This window comes from Rhipicephalus sanguineus, chromosome 1, assembly GCF_013339695.2.
Source record: "Rhipicephalus sanguineus isolate Rsan-2018 chromosome 1, BIME_Rsan_1.4, whole genome shotgun sequence".
In the NCBI taxonomy this organism is placed as follows: Eukaryota; Metazoa; Arthropoda; class Arachnida; order Ixodida; family Ixodidae; genus Rhipicephalus; species Rhipicephalus sanguineus.
The window spans coordinates 47,638,651-47,665,853 of NC_051176.1; the positions used below are offsets into that span (position 1 = coordinate 47,638,651).

Below are 27,203 nucleotides of genomic sequence, written 5' to 3' on the forward strand. Positions count from 1 at the left end.
TCTGCTCTCTTCCTGTCTTAAGGTTACACCTATCATTTTCCTTTCCATCGCTCGCTGCGTCGTCCTCAATTTAAGTTGAACCCTCTTTGCAAGTCTCGTGGTTTTGCTCCGGGTAAGTCCGGTAAGATGCAACTGTTATATATCTTCTCCTTGAGGGATAGTGGTAGATTACCATTCATGATTGATAATGCTTGCCGAATGAGCCCCATCCCATCCTTATTCTTCAGTTAATTCACTCTCATGGTTCGGCTCCGCGGTACCACCTGTCCTAAGTAGACTGTACTTTTACAACTTCCAGTGTCTCGCCACCTATCGCAAGAGAGCTGTTCTCTGCCAAGATTGTTCCACATTACTTTAGTTTTATGCATATTAATTTTCAGACCTACTCTTCTACTTTCCGTATCCAGTCAGTAATCATGAGCTGTAATTCGTCTCCCGCGTTACTCATCAATGCAATGTCATCAGCGAATCGCAGGTTACTGAGATACTCTCCATTAACTCTATCCTAATTGTCCCCAATCTAGGGCCTGAAAATCTCCTGTAAAAACGCGGTGAATAGCATTGGAGAGATCGTGTGTCCCTGCCGTACGCCCTTCCTTATTGGATTCTGTCGCTTCTTTATGGAGGACTATAGTGGCTGTGGATTCGCTGTAGATTTCTTCCATTATGTTTATATAGGCTTCGTGGATGCCCTGATTCCGCAGTGCCTGCATGACTGCTGATATCCTCCACCGAATCAAATGCCTTCTCGTAATCTCTGAAGGCTATGTATAGGTGTTGGTTGTATTCCGCGCATTTCTCTGTCCCCTGACTGATAGTATGAATATGGTCTATTGTTGAGAAGCCTGTACGAAATCCTGCCTGGTCCCTTGGTTTGATTGAACTCTAATGTCGTATTAATTCTGTTAGCAATTACTTTTGTAAATAGCTTGTAGACAACGGACGTAAGCTGATGGCCTGTAATTTTCAGGTCCTTGACGTCCCCTTTCTTATGGATCAAGATGATGTTGGCATTCTTCCAAGATTCTGGTATCCTCCCCGTCGAGAGACACTTCGTATACAGGGTGGCCAATTTTTCTAATATAATCTCTCCACCGTCTTTCAACAGGTCTGATGTTACCTGATCCTCACCAGCGGCTTTGCCTCTTTGCATTCCCTTTAGGGCTTTCTTTACTTCTCCTGTCAATACTGGTGGGATGTCAGATTCCTCTGGTCTGTTACTGTTTCTTACATTAACATATGGATTGATGCAATTCAGAAATTTGCAATATGAGGGCTCTAGCGTCCGCCCAATAAAACTATATTGAAAACGTATCAGTCATGTGATCATTACGATATCGTCGAATGTGCGAAGCGCTTGATCAAGAACACTGCTCATCAAAAGTAGAAACAAATGGGGACGCGTTTTTTTTTGTTATAAGTACTGAATACCGGACGAGTTGGAAATCCGTATTTAAAGGGACCGACAACTGATTTTTCTCGACCCAGTTTTTTAGGGCGCGACAGGAAGCTCACCCTTCGTAGCGTTTGTAGCTGCAGTTGTTTATCCGAAAAGCATGTAGTTATTTTATAAGCAGTATTTTTCGATCTGAAAGGCTCCAAACACGCATGGAGGCTTGCTCCAGCAACGCTGAGAATTGATAGCGATGCCGCTAGCCCTTGTGAAAGCTGTCGTTCTCCTTTCGCAGGAGTTACTGTAACTATGCTTAACCACCTTTATTTTGAGCTTTCCAACCATTTTGGAAAATAGCAAGCTGTTACAATGAGATGTGTGGCTTTATACACCTTCCCGGTATTTGTACAGCGTTGTGTGCGCCTGCGCCCAAGGTTCCCTGCGCCTGTGTCATGAGTGGCTTGTCCCGGCGTCGTTACTCTCTCGATGCACGAGCCAAGCCAAGTCATCGAAAACGTCACTACGCATATGCGCGGCCGCGCCGAGTTGCAGCGCGCGTCATTTCTGAGACGAGGTGTAGGTAGCAAAACTATGTCGCTCCAAAATCTTAGCGACCTGGAAACTGCGTGCACGGTTGCATGAGCACGCTGAAAAGTTGCTCAAGACGCGCTGACGAGCATGGGATCATTACGTCACGCGAAGGCAGTGCCACTTTAATGCATACTACTAACGCAGGCCTATATGTACACTATTATGGAGTAATACCTTTTAATATAAATACACGAACAATATTTCAATACTAACGAAAAAAAAGCGTCGACCGCGACTTATTTTAAGTAGGAGGAAGCTGCGACAAACGACGTAGCTTCTAGCACTTGAGCTTGTAGAACACCTGTAAGTACTGCCGCTTAACAGTCTCGCGGAACATTCTTGAGGAAGGCAACACTGGACGCTCATTGTTTGATTCGTCATCTGAACGCCCCAGCAGATACTGGTCGATGAAGAGAACCGGAAGTGCTATAACAGTTTACTGCGATGGTTACTTCAGACGTTAATGCCAGGAAATTACTTATGGACAGTTGTCTTTTAAAAACGATGACGAGAACACATGATTGGCGCTCGCTATGGAGGTCGTCGTATATTCGCGTCTTGTGCACTGCTGTTTTTTCTTTGCAAGTCATGAACCAACTCGCTCTCTCAACCAACCCCCCCACCCCCCACCGGCAAAGAAATAAAAATAAATAAACCCCATCCCCCAATAGTAAACTGGTTTACTCAGTTGTTTAGGACTATTCAATGGACATACAGGCAGCTCCTTCTTCGAGTTTCATGAACATCGAAGCGATTCGCTTCATGGAGTACCCAGACGTGGTCATCGTGGCACGGAGTAGGCACGATATACGCACGGAGGTGTTCATATGTTATAACGCGTACATCGAGCGAGATTTTTCTGACGACTGCTGGTTTTTTTCAATTGCAAACAAAGGGAAATATAAGAATGTGAAATTGAGGACAATAATTCTATGTTAGCACAAACAGTCACATGGGCTGCAGAAGAAGCATTGAAACATCCAGGCCAGCTGGGATTCTCTCTACTGCGTTTTCACTATTGACAATATTTGGCAAAAACGCGAAGTGAGAGATATCTGTACGGCTTTTTAATATTTGTTCACTTTGCTTTCGCTATGCAGTAATTAGCATTGTGAGCAATTTTATAATTTAAATCAATAATTTAAACCTAATCAGTTAATTTTTCTAGGACATGTACAAATCTGATCTCTATTATACAAATAGACACTGAGGCTTTGCAAGATCTGAGACTGCAAAATGTCCCTGAAACCAGAAATATTACGTCCAACTTGGAGCCCTTGAAAAAGCTCGATAATCTGCCTTGTTTTTATTCGCGTGTGCCAAAAATGTATGCCAGGCACCCTCCCTATCAAAAATACTCTATGCATAGTTCTTAAGACTAAAACAAGTGAATAACTGTTTTTCTCTTTTCCTTCTGTTCTCACAGATTGACGGGCCCAGCATTCTTATTTGTACTGTTCGCGTTACTGTACCCGGCCCTATTGAGTGGGCCAGTAGCCGACCACATCAAAGATGACAATTTCCTCAAGCCATGCCGAAGCTACTGGTGGACACCCCTGGTGCACATCTTGAACACTCAGCCCTTGAAAAAAATGGTAGTTTGTTACGCCAGTAAATATCCACGGAAATAGTGTTCCTGGGCACAAATGCGAATGCGCGGTGACTTCAGCCAAGTTTCGAACATTTCTCCCAAGACATTTATTTCATGCTTCAGCAAACACGGGAGCTGCGAGAAAGCTTGGTTTCAACTCACTTATTGGGCATATTTAGTCGTGTAGAAGTTTCGTTGAAAACTAAAATTGCACCAGAGCCCAAATTCTCATTATTCGCAAGCAGTGCAGCGCAAGGTTTCCGAAACCGCTTTCTGCTTGGTGAAACGTCTGTGGCAATAAAACGCTTTACTACGAAAACAGAACTATATATCTTGGTAAATACGAGCGTTCAGCTACACGTGGACAATTTCTGTCTTTTTTTTTTCTATGGGTTCAAACTTCCCTCGGGGAGCACTTCCTTGCTGTCATCTGGATTTCAGTAGCAGTTCGCATAATAACATTTCATGAAGTAGCACCAACTTCGTTTTAATAGCGGATCTGTTCTAGTGCTTGATCTGGTGAGAGCTGAGTGTCGGCGTCGCACGTCCGGCTGCGGTAAGCGAAGAATATACACCCACAGATGGCGTAACTTCCTCGGTCGCGGACGAAGCAGGTAGCCGCACAGTGAGACAGGGAATGGGCGCCTCGAGCGCGAATAGGAGCTAAAGTCACTGTAGCCGGGGCGGGCGTGGCAGGTGCTGCCACACGTCCTTTGCCGTGCATTTCTACTCTGCAAATAACGTAATCATGGACACCCACACAAAATCACATACAGAATCCCAAGGAAAGCACAGGGGAACCGCAGCTCCGCTGTTTTTGCAGATATCGCGCTGCGTGGAACTGGGGTAATATTTAAGTAATACTTATAGCTAATCTAGTCGGTACATGCTTACTGGACTACGCGGGACGCACAACAACCACAGACGGGAAACTAGACTGAAAAGTGCGCCGTTTTTTATCTTCTTCTTTCTGTGGCGGCGTCTCTCATAATGAGATAATGGTTTTGGGACGTAAAATCCAACAACTATTATTTCGGCGTTCTGCGGTGGTCCCGTGTCTTGCGTAATCCAGTGCGTCAGTTTATGAAAGCAGCCTCTATATACGAGGGTTTATTGAGTATCGATTATTGTAAGCGTGCGTGAAACGAGCCGCTGTCCACTGTTTCCAGGTGCTTTCATGCAGCAGAATCCAACGTGTTAACTGCACGACATAGCATTGTTGCCAGGAAAAGAGTCAGGCCAAAGTTTTTAAATAAAGGAAACACAATCCAGATAGACGGCAATCATTTCTTGGTCAGAAAATCGGAGGGAGAGAATATTTTCGATGTGTTCTAGTGAGAGTGTGAGAAACAGAGGACAACATTAGTCAGTGGCTCAAATACCAAAACTTTATTCTTTTTGCCTACGACGTGCAATTTTTGGCGGGACCTTTTATTTAGTGGACCTAAATGAAATTTAGTGGACCTTTTATTTAAGATCGGATACGTGGTCCAATTGGTATTAGACTTTGAAAGAGTTGTTGAACGAGAGATGCTTTTCTCCGAAGGAAAGTTGATAAACTCCTAACCGAAACAACGTACATCTTGCAAACGTGCGCAGCTCCCCTTCTCCCTATCTTCTAAATGACGCTTCTAAAAGATAAACACCTTCAAGTTATATTGAAAACCAACAAGCTCCAGACCTCTCAGCTGGTCACCGCCGCCGCTGACTGCTCGCTGTAGGCGCTCAGTGTTCTGCGGATCCGCAAATATGCATCGAAAACAGCACCGGGCCATTTTCTTTCGCAACCTTATAATCCATAGTGGCAGTTACATATGATAAAACACTCCATGAGATGTGTAGGGTGATAATTTTTACATTTTCTCTAGATGCGTGACTGAACATTCAGGAAAAGTGAGTAGGCATTTACGTGCCTTAGATGCGTCCTTTTTTCTTTCTTTTTAGTGTGCAGCCCACATGTGGTACCTTTCGTGCAGTTTCCAGATATACCTTGCGTGTTTCGGATTCATCGTGCTGATGAAAAGGTAAGATAGAATGCGATTTAGCATTTATCTTCAAAATCTTCTGCAATTTTTTTTTCAAGCTGATGTGACAGAAAAAATCTAGCTGGATCGAGTGTTCCTCGTATCAAGGTATGTATGTCGCAAGCGACCCGGGCACTGCTAACAGAGGCACTGCCACCCGTGTTGCCGAGTTCGTGTCTCTTCCCTTCGGTTTTTGTGTGATTTTAGCGGTAATTATGTCATACAGCAAGAATTAACCAGGTGATTAACAAGTTCTCCTGAAATATATAGATATTTATGCAGTTGAAGACATACGACAGCGGGTTAGCAGCGTCGTTACCTGGATATGGCTTGTCTAAATGCGACAAGGTCCATCGCGAAAAAAATATCTTGCAGGAAGCCCTCGAAAGTCGCCTCTATTAACGCCAGCATTAAACTCTTCTGCCATGAGGAAGTGTACTTGTTCCATCCTGTTACTGTCCCTCTATTTTCAAGGTTGGTTCGTTTCATACCTGACGAAAACGGCACTGTCATTTACTACATGGTTTAGCAATCACATTTCTCGGCCTCTCTCCATTCCAGCATATTAAAATATACGGGAAAAGCAACAATGCTCGTTATACGCGCTGAATAAGCAATTGATTTAATCCTGTACGTTTAGTTAACATTTAAACAATAGTCAATTATGTCACACGCATGTTTTTCTGTAGAATATGTGACATGCTCTTTTCTCTTTCCATCTAACGCACCCATGCTCCTGAAAAAAATAGGAAGCCCCTGATTGGAGGATTGTGCCTGGGGGTCTTATCCGCAGCATCAACCGTGGCTGTAGCGGTGCAAGTTTACTCCTACCGCTATGGCGCTTTCATCATGATGGGATCCCTGCACATGGAGTAAGCTTCCATACAGCATCGTTTTCTGCGTTGAGCGAACTGTCATGCGCAAAGCAGTGACCAGAAAAAAAGAAGGAAAGGGCACGAGCGGCGTCATCGCGTTGTTTACATTTCGTACTTTCTGTAAAGATGTTAAACACGTCTCAGGACAGATTTCTGACGGGAACCATTCGTTGCCGCACAGGGAAAGGTGAAACATTGATTGTTTTCTTCACAGCATTCTTCAACAAAATTTGCCGCTGGTGTCACTGAAGCTTAATAAAGTTAGTCGATACCAGAGGTGATGTAGTCAGATGTGTCGATGGGACCATTATAACAGTACTTCGCGGCGGTCGTTCAGACATATGGAGGTCAGAGCGTCTTCCCCTTAATGTTTTGAAAATATTGCTGTAATAGATTTTGAAGGATATGTCGACGCTGAGGGATATTTGCCCCTGACAAGAGAAAATCGGGTACAGCTGACGGTTGAGAATCAGCAGAGAGAAGTACGTTAATGAAAACGCGCGAAAGAGAACAAAAGAAAAAGAAAAGAATGAAACACGCGCGTGGGTGTGATCGGAAACGAAGAGCCTCCACTTGTATGCTTGTATATACAAGCATACAAGTGGAGGCTATATATACAAGTGGAGGCTCTATATACAAGTGGAGGCGACTATATACAAGCGATGCTTGTATATAGTCGCCTCCACTTGTATGCTCGCAACTGTGACTTTACCGAAATTTTGTGTAAACTTTTTTAATTCCGCCTCTCGATTCGTCGCTGCCGTCTTTGGAACACCCCCATTTCTCCGAATCGCAGAGGAAAACAGCAAAGCTAGCGTACCTTGCCACAACCGAGGTTTGAGCCAGGTTGTGATGGAACACACAATTACAAAAGTTAAGGGTCGTCTGCGTCTTAATGTGCGAACTTTTACGTGGAAAACAGCAGATGAACAGCACGTAACGTGACGTGCGCCATGCCCTTCTTGCAAGACACTCAGCACCTTATATCAGAGTCGTGCTTTCCCCCGCGTAGCGCACTGTCTACATTGTCTGTGATCCTTGATCATTGGTTGAACTCGAGTGGTTGTGCTTCTTGACGCCATTATGTGCTAAGGGTCAACCTGCTTGCTCCCTTAGATGACAATGATTTGGCTTCGAACTTGCAGAGAACTTTTTTTTAAAAAGGAGTAAGCTTTTCAAGCGATGCTTGTATTGCTTGACTCGTCGGTGTGGCTGATGTTATACGCTAAAAGAACCCTCCTCACCCTCAGTTGGTGCACCGGAAACCCTCCACACCCCCACGTGGCTCGCCAGATCATGCCACTCTGCCAACCAATCGCAAGCGCTCCTTTTCTCCGGAGAAGGGAGAACGGCAGCGGGCCCGAAACACAAACCCGGGGCATTTGCGCTCGGGTCAAGCTCAGCAGAAGGACAATGGCTGGGTGGGGGTTGGTCAAGGGTTGGGCATTTGGTTTTACCAAGATTTCACATGCGATTGGTTTGCGGCTTGAAAGGGTTTGACAAGCTTCGCGTGCTCCCCTGTTCCCGATAGGCGAGGAGTTGGTCAGGTTTTTCTGTTATGTTTTTTTTTAGAACCTTTTGCGATTTGTACTTCCTGCATGTTTTTTTCGGCGTTCTCTTTCTATATCAAAACTTCTTGTGATTATACGGCAATATTTCTGGCCTGCCATCTTGTACTCCAAGTTCTTACGTAAGCTAGGTCCACCAGCTTCCTTTGGGCACTGTTGGCCCTTGATTCGCTATACGGTTTAGGCGCAGAATTATTGGACTTCAAAGCTTGGACAACAGACAGGTCGACCCAAGGTGCGGACTATACGCGGATCCGAAGTCGGAGGCCAGAGCATCGCCGGGCGCGCGCATTTTTTGTTATCAGTGAAGTCGTCGATACGTCGGCGCGACTTTGTTGGCAGACCGCGGAAACTGCTCTCCACGTCTCGTGTTCGGCGTGCTCTAAACGCCCGCCAGCGTCGTTGAGTCACGTGACAGGGCTACCAGGTGCCGCCGCTCGACGCGAAAATATTGAGAGCAAGCACTCAATTTTTTGGGAGTAGTTGCACTGCCGACGGTCAGGGAATGTGTAAATGCGTCAAACTGGCAGCAGTTCAAAGAACGTGGGTTTCATCTTACGCACTTTGGACACTCGCTTGGATGCGTCGTTATTACCTCGAACTAACCGCAATATGCCAAGTGATATTTACATGTTTTCTTTCTACACTCACAAAAAGATGTAGTCAGGTGTTACTAAATACAGCTTGTTACAACCTTCGACGGACCTTTAACAGCTTTTTACTACCTATTCTTGTCCGACACTGTTCGCGAATGCTTCTGTACTTTTTTGTTGCTAATACGTTTGGGGAATGCTGAACAGAACCCGGGGCCTCCCAACCTTTCACTATCAGCATGGGATATCGAATCTCTCACTGATGATCCAGCTGATCAAATGAAGATCATGTTCCAGTTGCTCAAAGACGTGCATTCTCGCACGCTACAAAGTTCGAAAAGTCAGACAGAATTAGCTGCTGATATTAAAGCTATCGAGAATGGGCAGAAAACCACTGAAACTAAAATATATGACATACACGAAAGACTCAACGAACTTGAAGATAAGTGCAACGCAATGCGCCGGTTTGGTGATCACTTATCTAATGCGAGGGAAATGTTGGGACAACGCCTCCTCTGTTGGGAAAACAGACTGCTCGGAGTGATTTAATACAATCTCGTCTAGATGAAATGGAAGACCGGGCTCGGCGCAATAACCTAATATTTCTCGGTATCACTGATGAAAAAGAGACTTGGCAACAAGCAGAATACAAAGTGTTATCAGCCATAGCAGTAGTGGTGGACTCGTTTCCAGCGGATTCCTTTGACCGCGCACGTCGTTTAGGTGTGTTTTCAGTAAATAAATGCCGACCGATTCTTGCAAAATTCAACAGCTTCAAATTCAGCGAACAGGTTTTCTTTCCTGCGCGAACAGTTGAGGTCAAGGAATGTTACTATTAGCGAAACCTTTTCACGCGGTACTCGTGTTGCTCGAAAGAAGCTCTTAGATTTTGGCAACAGTCAGGCTGGAATACCAAATCTCAAACTTCGCTACAAGGTGATTCCACGAGAGATCGAAGATGCATGTCCAGTCGATATTTTTGTTTTGACTGTGTTATATGTAATGTGGGAACATTCAAAGTGCACGGAACCGAAAATTGTATTTCCAAAAAAACGCGCCCAGCGTGCCAAAAAAAAAATTGAAGGTGGCGGCGCGGGCGTCTTGTTTTTGCTCACGGCAATATTTTCGGATCTCACGGCCGAATTTGACGCGAACTGTAAACGTTGCGTCCCAAATTTGCTCTGCTGGTTTTAATGCGCATTACTGTGAATTGCGTCGATGCTTTTTTATGCCGTCCTCCAAAAGAAAAAAAATGTGAAAAAATGGCAAACACGGCCCATATTAAAAAAAAAGTTTGCTAAGTTTGATGCGCCTTAACGCCTTTCCTAGTTCACACAAAAATTTTAAAACAGTGTCCATTATAGAAAAGTGTCTTTGCAACGTTTTCCTACGGGCAGCGCAACAGAAGAAAAAAAATAGTTAAGGAAACAAGCTTTTTCAAAAAAGCTTTTTCAAAAATAAAATAAAAAAAACTCCTCTAAATTTTGACGAAAAGTTTTTATCGAAGAGCTCTTATGTCATTGAAAACACGGTTTTAATACCTCATTTGCTTTGTTCACGAGATATAACGGGCCAGAACGTCCCTTGCTGTGTGTGCTCACTTCAGTGCGATTGATGGTTGTTATCAGCTTGCATTGTGCGTAAATGTACAGTTTTAATTATTTTGCTGCAGCAAAACTTTGCTCTGGTGTCTTGTAGCCAAGAAAAATGTATTCTCATATTTTATTTGAGTGACATTCCAATTTATTGGAATGCGCCTGGAACGTCATTGGAATTTATTGGAATGTGTGACATTCCAATTTCTTGCTGTCGCATTATTGCTTCGCCCTTGCAGCGAAACTGTGACTTTTTATTACTCACTGTATTTGTTTTGCCTTATGTATGAATGTATTTTTGTTCCCGGCCCCGCTGTGATGCCTTTGTCCTTGAGCAGTAAAATAAATAAATAAATAAATAAATAAATAAATAAATAAATAAATAAATAAATAAATAAATAAATAAATATTTACCCGCATGTGGATCCATTCATGGAGGCTATGTTACTAGGTGTACTAAATTGTCTTGGCCATTGTATATATACACATTTTTCTTGTAGCGGCAGTTTTTCGCGAAACAGACATGACATAGCCTGATGGGAAGTAAGGCTGGCTTTGCTTAGGGCTTTTCGTACTTTGTTACAGGAGTAGTTCTGATCACATTCGGTTCGTATACATGCTGCCTCACCAACACTTGGTCTCTTTCGCCGCGGGTGTATTCGAAGCGTACGCCATCGTGAACAAAAAACTGGGCTCGACTGCAAGGGTGAGTACTTCGGTCACTGTGGTTAAACGTCCCCTCTTCGAAAAAATAAGTTTTACAATTTCGATAGTTGTAACAGACAAACAGATTCGGAGAATCTGTTTTCAGAGATTTCAGAGAATTCAGAGATTCAGGCTGCATTGCCTGCTTTGGAGAAAGCCATAGACAACTGTAGAGTATATTCCCGCCTTTGTCAGAGCCTCGGATAATGACAAGCGTTACGTTTCTACCGTCAGGCGGTATCTAGCCGCATATGTGAAGAGACATTTATCCGATCACGTAACGGCGAGATAGCGCCATACTGTCCTGCACTTTGTTGGTCAGGGACCGACAGAGAAGGCGCACCAAGCTATAAGCCCGCAGAAGGTAGGATAGCAGGGGCTTTATTAAAGAAATTGCGCTCTTTATCGAGTGCAGCTGTTGCGATGACAATATCTAAATGCGTTGTGTCGTGAAGAGAAGTACACCGATGAGGGTCGCATAAATGGGGCTACATATAAAACCATTGGAGTGTTACGTTGGTTAGATTTTTATTGCCATAGAAATTATAAGGACACTCCAGGCGCATTCTTGACGTCGCCATCGGTGTCGCCGTGAGGTTCCGTATATAGTTCAAGGGCGATAACGTCGCCCGCGCGTCGTATGTTTATTATTGTGCGAGGGAAAACGTGCGAGGGGAGCCGACGATCGCGGCCCAAGCGCAGAGGAAGCGCGAAAGGCTCATGGTGGGGCTGCGTCGCTCAAACCGGTAGACACTGCGTGCTTTGAGCGATCGCTGCCCCTAAGTGTAGTTTATAGAGCCAACTCCCGGAAAGCACCTGCGAGTTTCGTTTCTCGGTTACGTCCCGCGTCTGGTAGTTTCGAGGACTGGTGATTCTCATGTGACGTAATAGAGCAGCTGCGTTGCCTGCGCTCCATGCGCGGTCGATTTCGCCTTCACCATTCAATCTTCTTGTTGAATATCCCAAAATGCATGGAAATTTTGTGATTTCTAAAAAAATGGTAGCCATAAATTGTGATGGCCTACAATTTTGCCATACAAACAACTGCCTTTCGGTTCATTGTAGTGTTGATAATTAGGAATTTAATTAACAATGCCTAAGTAATTGCTCTCTTCAAAGTGACTTAGCTGCGGCAAAGTATGTCCGCCTCGATTTAGAGTTCGTGTGCAAAGATGACAGGTGCCTTCCTGTCATAGCTTTTTAACAAGAACTCTGCATTGTATACAAAAACAAACACCCTGTATACGGCGCCTTTTCACTACGTTCTTATAAAATACCGTCTGAGATACTATGAATTGTCCCTGATTTATATTAGAAAACACTTATCTAACATTGTTACTATATTCAACTCAATCAACAAAGCGTTCGTGTATCCATGATAGAAGTTCTATGAAGTGAGGTTCCTTTCCCGCCGTTAATTCTATAATCCTGAACCCTCATGCAACATATCGCCACCCAGCATCCCTCAGGCTGTGATATTGTTACGCCCGCTCCTTCTTGTATTTCTATGTAACCGGTCAGTTACATGTATAGCAACTGCCGAATGTCTGCAGGAAGCATCAAGATTGCTTTAGAATCTTCCGATAGGCTTGAGCGCGCAAATGCGAACAGCTGAGTTTATTCTGGAATTAGTGCGGTCACCAGCGATAAGACTCGAATGTTCGATGCCACATGTATAAATGCCGGCGTGCCTAACCGCATATCAGATTACCGAAGGCCGACGCTCTGTTCGCCGCTATGAGTGTACAGCGTTCATTGCTTCTACCTAGTATTTTCATTTTCCCGGGCACAGGCAGCGTTTCCCAAATAAAATGTTGAAATAAAACACGCCGACTGCTGCCTTCGTTAACGTCATGACCACGTGACAATATTTATCCTTTTTGAATGAATACAAAATCACTTGTTTGAATATTTTTAAGCGAAAGGAGGTGCTTCACGTCGAGGGCAGTCGAGCGAAGCTACACGCACGGTGCGCTCGTTTATTGCGTGGCAGAATTTACACTCAGTGCGCTTGCCTGACGTCGACGCGGTTTCGTTGCATGAAGGGATGTTTAATGAGATATTCAGATCGGCCTTTGGAATATATTCCAGGAAGGTAATCGCTCGTAATTATGTCCAGCAAACTGACTGCGAATAACATTGACACGTACTTGGGCTCTCTGAGCTTGTGCAAAAAGAGTATGCCGATCGCGATGACTCAAGCCGCATAGTAGTGCGCGCCATTGCGCGAAGCGTCAGTCTGCTACCGAAGCTAGTCATCATCATCATCATCAGCCTGTCTACGCCCACTGCAGGGCAAAGGCCTCTCCCATGTTCCGCCAATCAACCCGGTCCTGTGCTTTCTGCTGCCACGTATACCTGCAAACTTCTTAATCTCATCTACCCACCTAATTTTCTGTCTCCCCCTCACGCGTTTGCCATCTCTTGGAATCCAGTCAGTTACCCTTAATGACCACCGGTTATCCTGCCGACGTGCTACGTGCCGGCCCATATCCATTTCTTCTTCTTGATTTCAACTATGATGTCCTTAACCCCCGTTTGTTCCCTGACCCACTCTGCTCTCTTCCTGTCTCTTAAGGTTACACCTATCATTTACACCGAAGCTAGTAGAGTGAAACAAATCCATCACATGGGCGGCCGATAACTAATTGCTGATTTCTCCTCTTCCGAACCTCTATACTCGCGCAGGTGCGTGTCACTTTACTGTGGGTCATCGCTATCGCGGTTACAACGCTGGTGTGCTTGTTTCCCTACGCGTGGGATTCAGCTTCGATTCCGTACGACCCCGTGCTGGCGGCCTTGTATGCCGCCCTCTATCCAGTGCTGTGGAGCGTGTCAGTCAGCTGGATGCTGCACTCGTGCATCACGGGAACGGCAGGTATAACACGGCGCACGGCGTTCAGCTGTGCATTATTTTCATTATTTCATTCATGTCTCCTTTATGTCCAGTGGGCATTGCATAAGAGGACACAAGAAGACTTGTAAAAGGGGAGGAAAGTAAGTGCAAATCATCACAGCCAACAACAACAACAACAAACCAAACAAAAATAGCTTACTTAAAATGCGCTGATTTATTAGGGTTACTAATGTGCAGCAATAAACAATTAATGGCAGTAATGCATCCATACTGGAATACGTAAGCTAAACCTTACTATTCGGAAACTGAAGTAGACAAAATTATTCTGATGGTAATAATGAAGATTAGAGTCTTCAATAGGGGCTTCAGCGAAAACGCGACAACGACAGAATGGCACACATATCAAGATAGGACTAGCGGATCAAAAGCGAAAACGGATAAAAATAGAATCAGTTGTAAGTGACCGATGGTCCTGTTTCCTTTCGTGTTTATCCGTCTGTTCTGGCTGAAAATCTTTGTTGATGAGGCAAGCATTCTTACTTTCACGACACTGACCCAGAACGCATGCTGGCGGAAAGTGGGGCTCGTTGCTAAGCAGTGCTCAAGAATTTTCGGACGGTACCATGTTGAGTTAGTTGGTAGGGACTCGAAAGAAAGTAAGGCTCGCGGACACGTACACAAGAGAGCAAAGATAGAAAACACAAACGTTGACTATCAGCTGAAAAGGCGCACTGTGGAGACAAAGAATGCAGACACAAAACATGTCTGTGCATGCTTTAAATGGCACTCACACTCATCAATCTGACATATATATATATATGTGTTTACGCGCGAGATAAATGTTTAAGCATTTAATTTCTATTTGTGCGAGGTATTCGAAGGCTGGCTCACGCATGCACTTCCACCAATATTTGTGCGTGAAACCTCTACTATAAGACGCGGTTGCTTGTTCTTGTGCCGGTATAAAACTGCACATTCATCAACTTCTGGTGTGTATTTGCGATGGCGACAGCCCATCGAATGATTAGGCACTAGTTAAAGATTAGGTCTGATTAACGATATTTTATGATTAACAGAACAACATGTGTCCCCTACGTAGGGGTGACCGTAGATAATAGGAACATTATGCGATTCACGAGTCCGGAATTCTGTCAGCTTATTTCCTTGTTTTACAAAACGCACGTCTGTCTGTCTTTCAAACGCTCTTTCGATGCACGGCGGCGCGTAAACTCCCGAGATTATAGATGCCCATAAAGCTAATCTGAACCGTGTATCTAGTGACTTCTTTCTTTAGCTTTTGCGGCAAGGAAAATGTGTGTAGGGAATGACCACGAATCTCTCCTTGCTCAGGTTGCTTCCTGCAACCATTTTCGAACTTGATGAAATGATGGACCAACAAGCACATGTCACTGAGACGCGAGGATAACTATGTACCTTCAACAAACGGATAATCTGTGCGCTAACACTAGGGCTAATTTTGTGCGCACACGATTTGGCGAGATAGAACTAAGGAATGGCATGGCTATTTGAAATTTAGAACTTTATAATGATTGCATGAAACTGTTAGCACCGCTTTTGAAGATCTCGGGGAATAGTACCAACACACTCGGTTTTCCTGAAGCGGCAGGAAAACGTCAAGAAATATAATTACATCACGCTGAGGAAACGCATTCTTAAGCGTCAATCTTCATCCAATTACTCTTGATTATCCGCTTATTTAGGCACCGAACGCTTGAAATTGTTCGTTATTGTAATAAATCAAGTAATGGTCCGCTTAATGAAATTACCTTAATGATTCATTCACGTTAGGTACTCGCTAATTCTTTATCAATGTTGCTTAGGTATAGATCACTGAGCAGAGGCACAACATTAGAACCAATGAAAATTTCCGATTTCTGTACAAATATATTTCTTTGGGAAAGCTGATTCTTGAATGTGTGTTCATTCCTGAATCAAATTTAAAACCTGTGGTGCGGCAGAGGATAATAGAGATCATTAATATCCAGGTTAAATCGACCCTTCCTCCAAGACCCTCCTTTGTAGAATACTGAACTAGCGCCTCTGAGTTGCGCATGCGCAACGGGTCTCGAAAGTTAAGTGAAGGTAAGCAGTTCTGCGCATCATTAGCTACAGAGCATTACCAGGCCACCTTGTCTGAAACAACAGTTTAAAATGAAATCTGTTATTACATTTAGCCGTAAAAAGCAATATTACCGCGAGAGAGATTGCTTTTTAAGTGCGAAGCATTTCTCAGTGAATCATTTGGCATCAGAAACAATTTTTCTAGATTATATCGCAACAAGTGGCCGACACCGTGTTGCTTAACTCACTGTCCAAACTGCTTGAGTATTACAATGTGTATATTCTTTTAACGCAATAGCGTCAAAGAGCTCGTTTCGCAGAAATTCCGGTGTCGGCGTCGTTGGCTGTGAGCGAATAATCATAACCTTGTCCTTGACCGAAAAATCGAGAAAGATGCAAATAAAATAAATAATAATAGACCTTCGGCTCGATAGAAAATCAAACCCACGCCGTCTGCGTGGCAACAAGGTGTTCTACCACAGAGCTCCGGCATTGCTTGCAGCTGCACTAAAATTAACTTTCATGTTTCACAAACATACGCGTCCTGTGTACAGGTATCACAGTACGGTACAAACATACGCGGCCTGTGTACAGGTATCGCAATAAAACGGGGTACAAGCGTGCATTGCCATCGGGCGTCACACCATGTGAATTGCATAACGAGTTGGTGGTTTAAAGCCGGCCACCCAATACAAAAGGCACGCACATTACTGCGCGTATTCCCTTACGAACACGTAGTGGGTGCATCGCAACTTCGAAAAAGTATCACGCGTGTAATTGCTGCTGGTGCCACCCATTACAAAGGGCATACACATTAGTGCGCGCATTCTCTTACACACACCTAGTGGGTAACTGTTATAAAAGTCTTTACCTTTACCATAGGTAAAAACCTTTACCTTTACCATAGGTATGTCGCGTGTGTGTGTGTGCGTGTGCAGTTGGCTGGGCGACTGAACATAATGACAAGCGAAACAGAGCGCGATGACGATGAGGCCGGATATCGCTATCGCGTTCAGCTCTTAAAGGCGAAGCTTAAGCGTCCCCCAATTTTTTAAATTACGGATAGGGCTTTTTCGAAGATATGCGCACATAATTCCGAAATCAACCTCCTCATTTGCTGCCACGGGTCCAAGTTCCGTCTCGACAAAATATTTCATCAACGACAAGAGCCGTTTATCTGCGCATATGAGAAACTCTGATGCTAGCAACACAGTATGATATACTACACCATGGGCCCTCTTATTTAGGGGCAAATATAGAGCATAACAGGCTTAACAAGACTGCAGGTTAGAATAATCACCGGAAATGTCACAGCTTATTGTTTAGCACATGCATCGCATCAAGATGGCGATTTATCCCTATTACCTCTCGCGGCGAGTGATGCACGATGTTTCTTGAACAAACTCTGTGGTCGATTGTCCAAAGAGACTTGGTTCGCGAATGGAGCTCAAAACTCTCAACTATATACAATTCGATCCTGAAATGGAATTTCAAATTCCGATTAAAATTAGCCGTTCTGTAGAAACAGCAATTCACAGACTTCGTCTAGGCACTGAATACACTAAGAGCTTCCTATATAGGATAAGAAAAAATAACTGCGCTACATGTACATGTGAAGGGGCAGAAGAAGACATAGAACATCTTCTTCTACACTGCAAAAATTATGCTGTTCCCCGTAAAAAATTCTTACAAACACTAAACAGATTGGACAGACGGCCGCTATCATTAGCAAAAGTATTGGGTCCATGACCAACTGAAACTCTTCAAAACATTGCTGCACGCGCCCTAGTACAGTTTTTAGAAGAGTCGGGAATATCAAAAAGATATTGATTCACATTTGCAATTATTCTTCACGTTGAGGTACTTCTAGTCACATGTTTCGCGTTGCCTTTTGTGATTCAAGACAGCTGTGTTTAAAATGTGTTTAAAGTGTGAGCAATGCCCAGTGACTTTTATGTGATGGGATCGCACTATACAAATGACTGTGGCACTGTGGGTTGAACTCTTCGGCAAAGTGCAAACGATTCTTGTGTGTCTTGTGTGTGGACATTGTTGTCATCACGTGGACATTATGCATGACGTGTGAACATTCCTTTTAAATGGACATTGCCGTGAGTGAGTGTACTTTTATTTATAAGTTCGTGACGCTAATTAATAAGTAAGGGAAGAGGAGTAGCCGGAGCCATGTATAGGCACCAACCTCTTCTTAAACACATTTAATCAAAAAAAAGTTAGGCTTAAACGAATATTTAGCACCTAAAGCTAGAGTTCTGCGACGACTGTCATCTGTGACGGCGCCTCCGGGAACCAGTGCCTGACTTGGCGGTGAATTAGGAATTCATAAAATTATCTACAAATGATGGGCTAGCAACTTTCATCTTGCCGGTGATACTTAGATTTACGCATATTCAGCTTTGGTTTTCTGTTATATAGCCAGTGATATAAACTCTGCTTGCTTCAGCATCTTATTATTTCTATCAACCAAGTCATCGAGTAGTGCGAATGAGCGCTCCCTGTTTTCCGGTAACATCAGAACAGTGAGTTGTTTTGAAGTTCTACAGACGTGTTCAGGTTTATTGCAAATTTTTTTTCTTTTCTTGTGGCAAGGTAGCATGAAAATAGAAGAAACGTTACGTATGAGGCACAACTCGGCTGTGCTTATCACACACCATTCTGTTTCACTTAAGCAACGGAGTTGTGGGCTTTCCTCATTGAAGCGGTGTCACGAATGATGTCGGTGCATCAACGCTTGTGCCAGTCAGAATAAGAGCCTGCACATGTGCGGAGGGAAGTTTTTAGCGGTGGTTTATTCTTAAAACGAGCCGGCTTTACTTCTAAAATTACCAATCAAAAATAATCGCCTGGATAGGAGCCCCTCTCTGAGCAAGTGGCATATAAAAGGCAGTTGTCACACTCTTCTGAAGTGATAGGGTTCTGTTTTCTGATTGTGTGTAGCGTGAAAGGAATGTTTATTGGCTGTGGTATATTGGGTATTCTAAAAAATCACCACAAGTACAAAATGTGCTGGCAAAACACAACTTGAAATTTCTCTTGCGCATTTCATTGTTCAACTCTATCGAGGGCACGTACTTCAGTAGCCCACTGGTTCTTTTCTTTTCTTCTTTTCTTGAGGGGCCTTACCAATTAAAGAAAAAAAAAGAAAGAAAAGTGAAAGCACCGAGCTTAAGTGCAAGCACATCGCCTTGTAATCTCAAAAGATAAAGGTGTGGCACCACAGTAAAAAAGAAAGCCAAAGAAAAGTTTATAATATGCTTGCTTTCATTACGGTGTGGGAACAATTGAAAACTCATTATTCGAGGTCCCAAATGAAACATGCAGCCTTGTGGAATACCGCCGTAGGAACGCCTTTTGCTATTGCCAAGTATAAAATGAGATAGATCGATCTAAACTTCAATGATATGCTGGATTCATTAGCCAAGTGGGGACTATACGCCTCGACGTACGCACTAGGGGAGTAGCCAGGGAAAAGGGCGGCCTCACCCCCCCCCCCCCTTTATCATCGAAGGGGGCGCCAAGTATGTCCATACCTTTCGTCAGCCATACCTCTCCTCTCATTTTTAGTGCGCATTGTGATGGCCAGGCAGGCTGTTGGCAAGAATGGCTGCCCAAGACTCCTTTTGTTGCTTTCCAAGAACTGTTTACATCCCAACCAAGGCCAGGCCGTAGTGAACAGCACGTCACCGGTTCATTTTAATGTTTGCATCCGATGCGAAGCGTCTTTTCTTTCGGACTCGACTAATAGGAGCGAGGGGCGCTGCTGTAAATCTCTTCCCCCTCCCTCCTGACGGAGAACCCTGGGCGCTCCGATGGGAGTACGTTAGGTCTTAGTCTGCGATAATTGAGATGCTCCATTATACTACTATGCCCCTCGACAGTAACGCAGCAGTGACGAAGCGATCGAACATAAATTGTGTGTTTGTGGCCACTTTGTGACCGAACGTAACGTTCTACGCAGTGCGCTGAACAAACTCGTTTTCAGAAGAGAAAATTGTCGGACCGTGGCCTTACGCGTCGCAGACCAGCTAAGGGACGTGGACATCGATACTGTTTTTAAAATCGACCGGGCAAAGCGATCGCTTGTAGGTTTGTAGTTGCCAGGCGTACATACACGCAGATAGTTGCTTCTTTCCCGATCTTGTTTTCTTTTATTCCCGTAATACCTTTCCTTCTGTGTAGAGTAGGGAAGCGGACGCGCGTGTGGTTGACCCTTCTTCCTTCCCTCCTCCTCAATAATAATATTTTCACTTACATTGTGTTTGCGGTCTGTCACTCGTGCCGCAAACATATGATTTCGCCAAAATTTCTCTGTGTTGCCATGCAGCATGATGTTTACTAATCCAATTAATGCATTCTGTGAATGATAAGGTTTCTGTTAAAGTCAACCTTTTGGATATTTAAAGGGATATAAATAACACATATTTAGTCATGATCGCAAGATAAGGTTTCGATTCGGTGGTTCAACCTATAGTACAAAAGACTGCTCCTCCGCTTCTCCAGTGCCAATCTCTCGACAAGGCTGCACGCAAACTGCCTATGCATGTGTGCTAACTAAAATTAGCTAGATGAATAAGTGCCACCTCTTACAAACTTCTTTACAGTTAGTTTTATTATCGTATTTCCCTGTGATATAGGAATGTCTATGTGATATTTTTAGAGTGGGCATGAGATTACTGTAATTGTGCTTCCGTGTGAACTTTTTTCGTAGTGGCAAGCTTTTTGCGTAACAAAATCAGTTGCAAGTGAGAGTCTTTCCTGTCCTGCTTGCTTTGTTCCGAACCGCTCCTGCGCCACCCTTCGCAAGAGACGTAGTACATCTACAGTGCGCCAACTGCCTGCGTGTAACAGTATCGTGTGCGTTTTTAGTGACCTGCACGTGTTTAGTGATCGTCCACTTTCTCTTTCTATTGCCTAGCAACGACCCGCATACAGTGTGACCAGAAATTCCTCTTTCGCGATTACGCTAGTAACGCTGCCTTTCCCTATAATATTTTCTCTGTTTTACGCGGTCAGTGAGCTACTATTTGCGCTTTGCAAATTACGCAGTATTGTGTCCTTCTGAACCCGACTTTCCTTCACCAGGGCTCTTGAACCGGTTCTTGAGCATGGGAGTGTTCATTCCACTGGGGAAGCTGAGCTTTTCGCTCTACCTCGTGCATCCGTACGTTCTGTACACCAAGTTGGCCACCATGAGGCACTTCAGAGCACTGGACCAATGGACAATGGTGAGACGTGCGCACACAGAACGAGCTCCATTTTAGCCTTTAAAATGTTACTTGTATAGAGGTTTTTCGCAAATCCTGCGTAAAATCAAAAGAATGATTCCATTAATTTTTTTCCGTCTAAATGAACTGTGTATGTCTATAGATATTGATAAGCGAGTTTCATGCTTTTGCTTGACATACAGCTCGTATGAAAAATGGGGAGACTTGAGCAGTGCACCAATGGCGGTATGCGGCGCTGTCGCGCAATTTGTGCGAAGCTCATAAACATCAAGTTTCCTAAAAGCCTTTACGGCTACTGCATAGTAGGTGATGAGGCGCCGTGGCTTCAAATGTACAGAGGGAATGCCTACGCTCACAATGTGAAGAATTTACGTGTGTTCCCGTCCTCGCCGTCGAAAAAAAGTAATGTGTTTATTTAATGTGGCCGTTCGTGAGAATCACAGAAGGCGTAACAAGAACATCAACGGTGTGGCTATTTCCTCGTAGTTGTCCATGATTTCCGCGCCTACAGGGCTGCAATCACTTAATTAGGGAAAGGGTGGCGGTGAAAAAGAAAGGAAAAGAGTGGTGAAAAGTAGGCTTAATGATCTGTATTCTGGTGGCCTACACTATGGACGGCACATTAGAGATTAAGCTTAGCGCCATTGGGAGAGAAACCTTAAGGTCCCAGGCATTCGCATAGCGACCACAATGGCTCGTTTACAGCTGCAGTGGAGCCGCGCCGCTGGGGTGCCCGAATTCGGGAGACAATAGGCGACCCTTCTGCTGAAAGCGAAAGAGGGACCTGCTGTCTTAGGCCAGACTGGAGCGCGAAATCCACGATTAGGTGCTGGAGCTCCTTCTTGGCGTTGCTGGCACTACAGCTGCGCATATACGAGTGTTGTATGTCACTATGGCTTCTACAATTTTACGAAAATGCTGAACTAATAAGAAAGTAAGGCAGCTTCTAGCGTGTATATGCCAGAGCAGAACCTCAGCCTGAGACAGAGGGGGATGAGTGTCCAAGTGGTTGGAACTAGTCAAAAAGTTGCTGTACCAGTGTTGTTTGGCGCTGGCTATCGATTTCATGTAATCGACTGTGTGTACAGTTTTTAGAGAGGCATTGTTCATTATCTTTTGGAATCCATGGTTTCGCTAAGACAATCAGTAGGGCATACCGCCGCTTAGTCTACGGGTTCGTTCATTTCCTCAATTACCGTTGTCCCGCGGCGACTCGCGTCAATAAAAATTGCCATTGGAGACGTAAACGTCGCTTGTGGAGACAGAAGAATTCCAGAACAGTATCAGCTCGTACGAGCTTCGCAAAGGGCATCTGGTATCTCGAGTGCCCAAAAACCGTGTGTGATGATGGTTTATATCTCTTGGGGAATTGTGAGGACCGTACTCAGCACCATAGGTCGGCAAACTCACTCATGAGTCAACTCACTCAGGCTCACTCATACTCAGATCCGGCCGGGAGTCAGGGTCCGAGCGAGTCCAGTTGAGAAAATATTGGTGAGTGTGAGTCCGAGTGAGGCCTAAACGCCAAATAGATTTATTGAGTGAGTTCGAGTGAGCTGCACCTTTTGTTGCCGACTGATGGTCCTATCTACTCCTCTTGAGCATTACTATCAGCCTTATATCAGCTTACGTTTATACTCAAGTCTATTCACACATATCTCAGACCACTAGCATTCAAGCGCCACATCAATATTTATTGATCAGAGGCGTGAGTTAGGGGAAGAGGTACCACGACCTCACCCGCAAAGTCTTTCATGGGAAGGTCTTGATAAAAATATCTCGTTTGTGTTGCATATTTCATAAAAATGTCCTTACTGGATCGATATATGATAATGATGATATATGATACATGATAACTCGTATTTGAAGGTACAAATCAAAAGGCGTATCGTACAGAACTGATTATGTGAGATACTGGCGTTAAAGAGGATTGACATCATGATCGAAAAAAAAAGCTAATATTGCGCCAACGGATTCATGAGTCGACTCATTCAGGCTCACTCTGGCTCAGGTGAAGCCGTGAGTCTGAGTTTGTCTGGCTGAGTAATATGTTGGTGAGTTTGAGTCTGAGTGAGTCCGGCTGAGAAAAAAGTTTTGTGAGGGTGAGTCCGAGTGAGTCCGGTTGAGTAAAATTTTGGTAAGTGTGAGTCCGAGTGAGTCCTCAGTGCAAATTATATTTCGTGAGTGATTCTGAGTGAGTTCCAATTTTTTTGCCGACCTATGCTCAGCACACTTCACAAAATTCGCGACGGCATACACTTATGCCGTAGAGCTGTGAACGATGTGTCTCGTGTAGTGCACTTGACTTACCTGTTGGGTTGCTTTCACATTTGTCCGCGCCGTATTAGGGATTGGTTCTGCCGCAAATGCATCCACGTACACTACACTGCACCTGCGAGAGTAGTTTTTGCCATTGCGCAGAAGCAGTGCACGGAAGCGGTGGCCTGATTCCATGCCGATTGACGGGACCCTATCTTTTTTTGTACTGACTCCCAAGAAGAAGATAGGCGTGAACGCGGAGCAACAATGGAGGTACCACGATTAAATTTAGCCTGACTGGAGTCCCATGCGCTAGTTGAGGTGTATCCCCTGAGTGAGCTCGTGCTTTGACCTTAGGTCATCGAAGTTTCCCTAGCGCAATGATGCTCCATGCAGAGAATTTACGCTTTCCGGAAAATAGACAAACACAAAAGAGATTATTTTCGATATGCAGAAATTTTTACACCAACGGGACAGGGTTAAAGGGGTACTGACACTAAAACTTTCATTTGTCGTTTTCTTGCGTCAAATGAAAGGTCAAGCCCTCAAGAGCCGAGAATATGTACTGCTAGGCGTGAGTGCACCTTGAACAAGTAATTACAGTATGTTTTGAGAAGCTGGTTTCGGTTCCTATTGCACCCTGACGTCACAAAATGGTATGAGCTTCTCGTCACGTGCTCACGCAAGATATCGTGACGTTTCTACGGCTGTTCCAGACCGTGGCTCCGTTGGTGACGCACAAGCGGCCATTGTGGAAGTTTTGGTACCGGACGTCATCACAACTAGCAAGACTGCTGCGTGATGTCACCAAAATTAGTACTGTAGCCTGACGTCAAGCTAGTGTCGATGTCGGTAGCTGCGCCATGGGAAAATTGAGTTTAATATATCAAAATAAAATATCAGCATTTGCTGAGCATCACACTTGCTCAGAGCCATCTCTGTATGCAGGAGATTTCTCTGGTAGAGTAAACTCACCTTCGAAATATGGTGTCAGTACTCTTTTAAAATTATGCCAGTGAGCACACTACATTGATTCAGAGCACATCTGTGTCGCCACATCACCTCTGAGATGTTAACACGTCAAAGCATCAACAGTGAGCAACAATGCAAGACTGATCCTTGCACAGATGCGTCTATTAGCTTTTGTATATTATACAAAAGTAACGCTAACTAGAAAACATGGATTTCCACAATAATCGCCTCCATTAGTAAATGACCACGGCACGAGCCTTGCAAGCGCCATGAGTTGGTCTCCCACGCTGCTCATAGGTTTAGATCAACGTCTCCGTATTTGAGCTATTTTGCCAAATGAATCCGGCGTTGAAATCCATTTGTTAGATCTTTGTTGCGCTTAAATGAGAGTCTGAAGACTTTTCCTGAGTCGCTGCTGTCTGTATCTTATGCGCGATGTGCAGCCTGTGCTGTGCCGGCTCAACAATATAGCTGATACGCATTGCTAATTGACGGACTGCATTTGGCTTCTTTTCCTGCTTTCGGTATAGACACTCGTGGCTCATTAAAACTGTGTTTTCTCCCCTTGGCATTCCGCGTACCATGACTATGATGCATGGCGTGAGAAGTGGGATTCGAACCCACGCGAACTCTAGCGGGCGTATATATCGCGCATACGAAGGCTTGTCGTCCGGCATGCTGCTGCTGCTGGAGAAGCACTTGCAGCAAGCTCGAGTCGACAGTTGTTCTTGCTGTGTGAAGCTCTTGCCGACATCTTTATGAGCGGCGCCATGACGCGTTCTTCAAACTCTGAGGGCTTCAGTATCATCTTCACTGATGCTTGAAGGTCAACCTTCTACAGCACCCCCCCCCCCGCCCTTCTTGTGAGTGATGAATTCAGGAAACATGAGAGTCGTTATGCTTCAAGGTAAATCATACCCGGTGTCTTCATCCACCTCACACGTCGAAAAATATGACTGACGGAATTAATCTCGGGATATAGTCACCGATATCTACATATCAGCGGATTCTATCCTGCCATAGACTGCGCCAATATAACATTTTAAGATTCTAAGACAGAGCAGAAGCACGATGTATTTTATTCTTCTTTACTCCCGCAACCCTCCCCCATTGTTACCAGACCTGTCCTTTTTCGTGTATGCCTCACTACAATATATGTAGTTGAAGAGCTAGCCAACTTTACTTCAGTATGGCCATTTTCTGTCCTCAGTCTTCATTTAATTCGGCAAAACAGAAATGACTATTGAATTTACAGCACATTCAATGACCCGCAAGGTTATTGATGATTCGGAGTAAATAAGTGCATTGGTGTGTTCGGCTGAGCATTCTCGAAGCGAATGGCTACATTTCTGCTACCACCGTTGCCTTCAATCCATACTCGCCGTCGTCGTGTCTATAATGAAGACGCGATGCATCAAATACATAGCATGCTCGCTTGTTTATGATTAATCGTGAAACGATCTGAGGAGGCATTGTCTTCCAAGTCTCGGTGCGAGAGAAGCAAAAGCCCCCTAAAGATGCTCTTCTGAAGCTCTTGGAGGAGCGGAATCGAAGCTTGCGCGAGCAAAAGAGGGCAGGCAACCAGTGCAGCTGTATTTCTCTTCCCTTCATCATTGTTTTGTTATAACGATACTACGGTAACAACCACTTAATCAAAGCAGCTTTAACTGATTTCGCTATTCTCGTTGAGCATTAAAATATCAAGAAATAGAAATTGTAGAATTATTGTAATTGTAGCTGAAATTTACCGCAATGGGCTCAGATTTCCGTTGGGCTTGCATTGCACACTGAAATGACGCTTGCGGTTATTCCGTGCGTGAGATAAGTCTGGCATTAAGTGGAAGTATTTATTTATTTATTTATTTATTTATTTATTGTTACCACGAGTTTTCACAAGGTACATACAAACGCGCGTAGCATAGAGCAAGAGTAGCGTGCCTATGACGGCAGTGTCTTCACTAGTGACTTAAGATGACTTTTTACTCTGTCGCGCAGCTCTCCGATGCCATTGGGCTGCTGTTCCTCAGCTTGTTCTTCGCCTTCATCTTCTACATTGTGTGTGAATGTCCCATCACCAATCTTGATAAGGTGGCAGTGGACGCCATCTTGAAGAGAAAGAGGCCAGTTACAAGGAACGACGCCCCTCCAGCGAACGTCCGCCCCAACAACATCGAGTTAGGTGGATGTGGTACACAGGGCCTTACAAAAAGCTCGAGTCCCTGAAGTACCTATATAAGTGTGCATCATGCTTCAGATGCTTTACGTATTTCTTGCTTGCATCACACACATAGATGGGTTTTTTCAATCGTTAAGGCATCTAAATTCGTACTGCCCCTCCCACCTCGAACTTGTCCACGAATGGCAAGTTAGGGGTGGGAGGGGGAGCAAGTGCCCCCTTGCATCTCCGAAACTGACACCTCTTCTCTGTAGCACTTCTTGCAAATAATAAGGCGCTGACAAAACGTGGAATCAACGAAATGGCAATATTGTTAAAAATTCAGCTCCTTTTACATTACAGGTTGCAAGCTTACACATTCTGTGCTTGCGTCTGAGTTGTTTTATTTGTTTGCACTTACTTGTAATATCTAATTTCTCAGTTGTCTGTCATCACTTTGCTCCGTTTTGAACATTATATTTGGCCCTGTCTTGATATGTTCTTTCTACGTGTTTGATCATTTCTGAAGTTGTTTTCTTGGCGGAATTTTTCGCACCCTCCTCACAGTGCTGAACGGAATACAATAAACAAGAAAAATACATAGAGCCTACCCTTTTTATGAGTTCCCAACTACTCGGATGATCTGAAGACTTGTCTAAGCGTCAGGGTAATTTTACTGGTTGTGTAGTAAGGGGCCTTT

General features: G+C 44.3%; 1 protein-coding gene across 1 annotated transcript in view; it reads left to right on the forward strand.

Annotated features, from left to right (window-relative positions):
- Positions 1 to 27,203, forward strand: part of LOC119390950 (nose resistant to fluoxetine protein 6) — a 27,830-nt gene extending 627 nt beyond the window's left edge. The window contains exons 2-8 of the mRNA XM_037658663.2: positions 3,411 to 3,579; positions 5,520 to 5,599; positions 6,349 to 6,471; positions 10,816 to 10,936; positions 13,624 to 13,813; positions 20,975 to 21,117; positions 26,344 to 27,203. Of these exons, the coding sequence (XP_037514591.2) occupies positions 3,411 to 3,579; positions 5,520 to 5,599; positions 6,349 to 6,471; positions 10,816 to 10,936; positions 13,624 to 13,813; positions 20,975 to 21,117; positions 26,344 to 26,571 (1,054 nt within the window). The 3' untranslated portion in view covers positions 26,572 to 27,203. The remainder of the gene's footprint in view (positions 1 to 3,410; positions 3,580 to 5,519; positions 5,600 to 6,348; positions 6,472 to 10,815; positions 10,937 to 13,623; positions 13,814 to 20,974; positions 21,118 to 26,343) is intronic.